This window comes from Pteropus vampyrus, unplaced genomic scaffold, assembly GCF_000151845.1.
Source record: "Pteropus vampyrus isolate Shadow unplaced genomic scaffold, Pvam_2.0 Scaffold23936, whole genome shotgun sequence".
NCBI classification, from domain to species: Eukaryota; Metazoa; Chordata; class Mammalia; order Chiroptera; family Pteropodidae; genus Pteropus; species Pteropus vampyrus.
The window spans coordinates 1-4946 of NW_011912717.1; the positions used below are offsets into that span (position 1 = coordinate 1).

General features: G+C 47.0%; 1 protein-coding gene across 1 annotated transcript; it reads left to right on the forward strand.

Annotated features, from left to right (window-relative positions):
- Window positions 1–440: 440 nt before the first annotated feature.
- Window positions 441–4935, forward strand: LOC105311075 (HEAT repeat-containing protein 1-like). Its single transcript, XM_011387111.2, has 4 exons — window positions 441–1056; window positions 2378–2608; window positions 3326–3452; window positions 4567–4935. The coding sequence occupies exons 1-4, from the start codon at window positions 949–951 to the stop codon at window positions 4809–4811; spliced, it is 711 nt and encodes a 236-aa protein (XP_011385413.2). The 5' UTR covers window positions 441–948; the 3' UTR covers window positions 4812–4935.
- The last annotated feature ends 11 nt before the right edge of the window (window positions 4936–4946 follow it).

Genomic DNA, 4946 nt, shown 5'->3' on the forward strand with positions numbered 1-4946 from the left:
TAGCTCTCAAAGGGGTTGATAATCCAGAAACAGTTAAGAATCATTGATGTTTTTCCTTTGTTTTTATTGAAATAGTTTATGTGCCATAAAATTCATCTATTTAAGGTATACAATTTAGTTGTTTTACTGTATTCACAAAGTCGTGTAACCATCATGATTTTCTCCCTCAGAACATTTTTATTCACCACTCGTCAGCAGTCACTCCCCTTTCCATCTGCCACCCCACCCCCGCCCCCGGCATCCCCAGTCTGTTTTCTGTCTGTGGATTTACATATTCTGGACATTTCCTATAAATGGAATCATATGCTATATGACCACTTTTGTGTCTGACTTCTTTCACTTAGCAATGTTTTTAAGCGTCGTCTGTGTTGAAGTGTGAATCAGCATTCCTTTCCGTGGCTGAGAAATACTTCATTGTGCAGAGACACTCCATGTCGTTTATCTGTTCATTGGTGGTTTCCACTTCTGGGCTGCGATGATAAAATCGTGCTGCTGTGGACATTTGTGTGCATGGTTTTGTGTGAACGAACATACCCTGGAGTGGAAGGGCTGGGCCACATGCTAACTTTAACTTTCTGAGAAACGACCAGACTCTTCCAAAGCAGCTGCACCATTTTGCACCCACCAGTAACGTATGAGAGTCCTAGTTTACCCACTCCCTCGCTGCTACTTGTCATTGTCTTTTTTATTACAGCCGTCACAGTGGTGTGAAGTAGTGTCTTGTGGATTTTGCATTTCCTGATGACCAGTGATGCTGAGCATCTTTTCATGTGCTTACTAGCCACCTGTGTATCTTTGGGGAAATGTCTTTGCAAATCCTTTGCCCATTTTTAAGTTAGGTTATTTCTCTTATTGCTGAGTTATAGTGAATCACAGCTATTTGATCTGTTTAAAATAGAAAACGTTGAAAGATGTGTTTTCTTTTAGGACAAAGTTCTGCACAATATCATGTCTATTTTTACGTTTATGGGAGCCAGCGTCATGCGTCTAGATGATACTTACAGTTTTCAAGTTATCAACAAGACAGTGAAAATGGTTATTCCAGCACTTATTCAGGTAAGCTGTTTTTCTACCAGCATTCGTATTATTTTAATATTTAAAGTTTTACACATTTTAACATTCAAGTAGTAGTAGTAAGTGAATGACGGTAGATGCCTTATGCCTTTCTGAGATGCTCAAGTATTTGTGCCTCTTAAAGTTTAGATGGTGAAGCTAAGAAGGAATCTTGGAAATGTCTTTTCCAAGAATGTGAATAAACTTGCGTTCCGCAGGGGTGTTGACTGTGACGGTGCCTTGACGTTACTCTGACAGAGCGAGGTTGCGCTCACTGTGTATTCGGGATGTGGCATGGGCTCAGGAACTCCCGGTGTCAGTTGAGGACGTGGGGCGTGTTAGCGCTGTGATGGCAAAGCCATTGACACGCAGCTCAGCCAGCGTTTGCCGAGTGCTAAGAGCTGAGCGCTCGGAGAGCAGGGAGACGGAATGGCCATTGAGACTCAAGAATGGCCTCGAGGAAGAAAGAGGCTGAGCATCTGGGTGAGTTTTCTCTTCGCCTCCGTTGCTGGTCTTACGTTATTAAGCCCTCCAGGGATGATCGTATTCAGCACCGTTTCCTTTAAATCTTGGCGTTAGGTCGGCGTTCTCTGTGTCTGACAGGTTGTCGAGTCACGACGCACAGGTATAAAAACAAAGCTGACTGCGTTGATGGCGCACATGCCGATAGAAAAGCTAAACGCTGAAGAGTCCAGACTCGGGGGGAGGCCGCGTGGGCCAGGTGGCCACAGAGTTGCGTGAGGAACAATGCGACGCGGTGGAAGGGCGGAGCTCGGGGACATGGCAGAGTCCACAGTGCACGAGAAAAGACGCGGGCCGGGAGCGCGCACCGCGTGTCAGGGCGGAATGGGCGATGTGGCGGGAGCTGAGACGCAAGCGGGGGCTTCGCTTTCGTTATTCATTCTTCTATTTGTTCAGCGGCTGTTTCGAGCACCGGTGCCAGAGTGAAATGGTTTGAACTTTATTCTGAGAGCGCCGGGGGCCGCCGGCCCCTCTGCTCCGCTCGTCTGGACTGTGCCCATTCTCAACACAGCGGTGCCTCGCATTTGGCGTCTGCTTCATGCCCCCTTTTCAGGCGTGTGTCTTGCTTCGTACAGACGCCGAGTCTCCTTGGGGCAGGGCGCACACCCTCACTTGATGTTCCCCCAGGGTCACAGAGTGCCTGGGACGTGCTCTGCACTCATGGGATATTGACTGATCGCTCTTCGATTACTAAAATTCTTTGGGTAACCTTGGGCCCGTGCGAAGGCCTTTTCATGTCCACTTGAAGCGTGTTGTGGAGGGTGTTCGCTCCTGCTCACTGACCCCGCTTGCTGTCCTGCAGTCTGACGGCGGGGACTCCACGGAAGTCAGCAGGAGTGTGGAGGAGACCGTGGTGAAGATCACCGGCGTGTTCGTGGATGCGCTGCCACACGTCCCAGAGCACCGGCGCCTGCCCGTCCTCGTGCAGCTCGTTGACACCCTGGGTGCGGGGAGATTCCTCTGGGTTCTCCTCGTGTTGCTCTTTGACCAGTATGTCACTAAGACAGCGCTGGCCGCCGCCTATGGAGAAAAGGTCAGACTCGAGGGTGGGTGATGAGAAATGTGCTGTTTCGCACAGAGTTGGGGGTATTTCCCAGTGTAAATGTGGGGCTGATGATGCTTAATATATGTTATCTAACAGCGCCTGTTTGCTCAGAGTCACCATGAAAGATGTTTTTGGCTTTCTTTAAAATTGCTTTCAGAGCCAGTGGTTCTGAATATTTTCAGTGACAACAGAACATCTGAGGGCGGTTCGACTTTTCTCAGAGCCGGTCGCTGCCCAGCGGGTGGTTCTCTTTTAAGCCCAGCAGAGTAGGGCTATAAACTCATTAAACCGTGTCTCCGGAAGGTGCTCGTGAAGGCATTCCACGGGGCAGGAGGAGTGTCACTTCAGTAACACCAGTAAGACGCAGGAAGTTGTTCTGCGGAGCCCTCTTTGGACAGGGTGGAATCGGGGGTGGCCAGGACTGGGGTCTGGGGACGGGTCTGGACCGGCTCTGCGTAAAGCAGCACGTGCGGTCCTGCCAGAAGTCATGACGTAAATTATCCTGGAATCATGCTCTCAGTTCTCACAAATTAGCTTTTTTATGTAAGGAGCTCAATAGCTCATTCTTCTGGTAATATCAATGACCGTAAGGAACAATATGTAGTGACTTTTTGTGCTAGGAAATATTTTTAAGACATTTCCCTTATTTGTACTGACTCTAAATGTCATAGGTACAGTTTTACTATCTATCTCTTCTTTATATAGGATGCTATTTTAGAAGCAGACACTGAATTTTGGATTTCAGTTTGTTGTGAATTTAGCGTCCAGCATCAGATACAGAGTTTGATGAATATCCTCCAGTATTTAATAAACCTGCCAGAGGAAAAAGAAGGTAAGCGTAAGTCGAGAGTTAATTATGATTTAGTCTGAAAGCTCGAGAGAGTCAGAAGACGACGAAGGTTCTCCTTAGAACCCAGAGAACGTCTTTAGAAGGAATTTTTGAAGTAAGTTAATAACTTTTAATGTGGGTATATGATTGTATACCTTCTCAAATGTTTATGGAAAAAGGATTTCTGCTTGCCATTCCTCACACATTGGCGTTCGTAGCTCTGTGCCTTCGCCCAGATGTGTTGGCTGGGGAGTGTGACAGGTGTGGGTTAGCAGGCCCTTATTAGCCACATCGTACCTTCCCATTAAAGAAAGACGTTTACAAGAAGAACAGTTACCCCAGCAGTGGTAACTAAATATTAAAAATTGCCACATATAGGAGTCTTGAAGAAAATTCCACTAATTGCAGCACCAGTGACGTTGGCTCTGGAAGGGGTTGATGTGTTGCGGGTTCTTAGTTCCGTGCCCTTCGGAGCAGAACACAGGTGCCTTCAGGAAAAGGGTCTGAGGACTCTGCGGTGACTTGCCTCATCCTAGAGTCAGCTCAGGGACAAGACTGGAAGGTGCCTGGAGAGCTGAATGTGGTGACATGCTCTGGAAGAAGTCTTCATTTTGAGGCTGTCTAGGACAGTGGTTTTTAGTGGCCCACCACGGACCCCCAGTCACTGCACCCCCAGCACCTTCTGTATTAGATGCAGTTAAGCATGGGATTCTGCAAAGTTTCAGGTTACCTTCAAACTTTTAGAATTAAACATCGACGGCTAGAGGTGACCCCTCCTTCCCCAGTTTGTTGTGGGCCACTAAGTAAAAGGCTTCAGAAATTGGGTGTGGAGCCACCGTTTAAAACTCCTTTCGTAATCCCTCTGCCTGCCTTCACTGGCCCGTCTCAGCCGCCCTGTTCTGTTTCGTTTTGTCTTATACACGCTCTTCTCAGAGCTGCTGAGTACTTTTGTAAATACAGTCATTACTTTCATTAATTTAGAAGAGGGAAAACCGGGTGTAATAGACTAATAGATAACTCTGAAAATTGTGTCCCATTCACTGTGCTCATATCCATGTTTGTGCTAAAGATTCAGCTCAAAGACGAGTGGGTCACTTGTTTTCTTGCTCTTTTTCAGAAACCGTTCCCAAGGCTGCATTCGATAAGAGTGAATCACGAGAAGAAATGCTGCAGGTTTTTAACGTAGACACTCACAGCAGCAAGCAGCTACGGCACTTTAAGTTTCTGTCAGTGTCCTTCATGTCACAGCTCCTGGCTTCCAGTCATTTTATCAGAAAGGTGATCTGTTCTTTAAATGTGTTTGTTACAGTGATTTTGTGTTTTTTAAAGGAACTGTGTTTTAAACTCATAAAAAGAGCTTGACAAATACCTCACAAAAATGTGAGGCCTTTACAGGTAATGGGGAAAACGGCATAGTTCTCCGTGGAAGCATCTGGCATGCCCCCAGGTTGTACGTGAACCCTACGACTCCGCCATTGCCTGCAAGTGTGGACACCC

What these genes read in the sequence shown, in the direction of transcription:
- LOC105311075 (XM_011387111.2), top strand. Translation starts at nt 949, where the DNA reads ATGTCTATTTTTACGTTTATGGGAGCCAGCGTCATGCGTCTAGATGAT. An exon ending in TTATTCCAGCACTTATTCAG is followed by an intron (nt 1,057 to 2,377) that starts GTAAGCTGTTTT and finishes GCTGTCCTGCAG; the next exon opens with TCTGACGGCGGGGACTCCAC. An exon ending in CCTGCCAGAGGAAAAAGAAG is followed by an intron (nt 3,453 to 4,566) that starts GTAAGCGTAAGT and finishes GCTCTTTTTCAG; the next exon opens with AAACCGTTCCCAAGGCTGCA.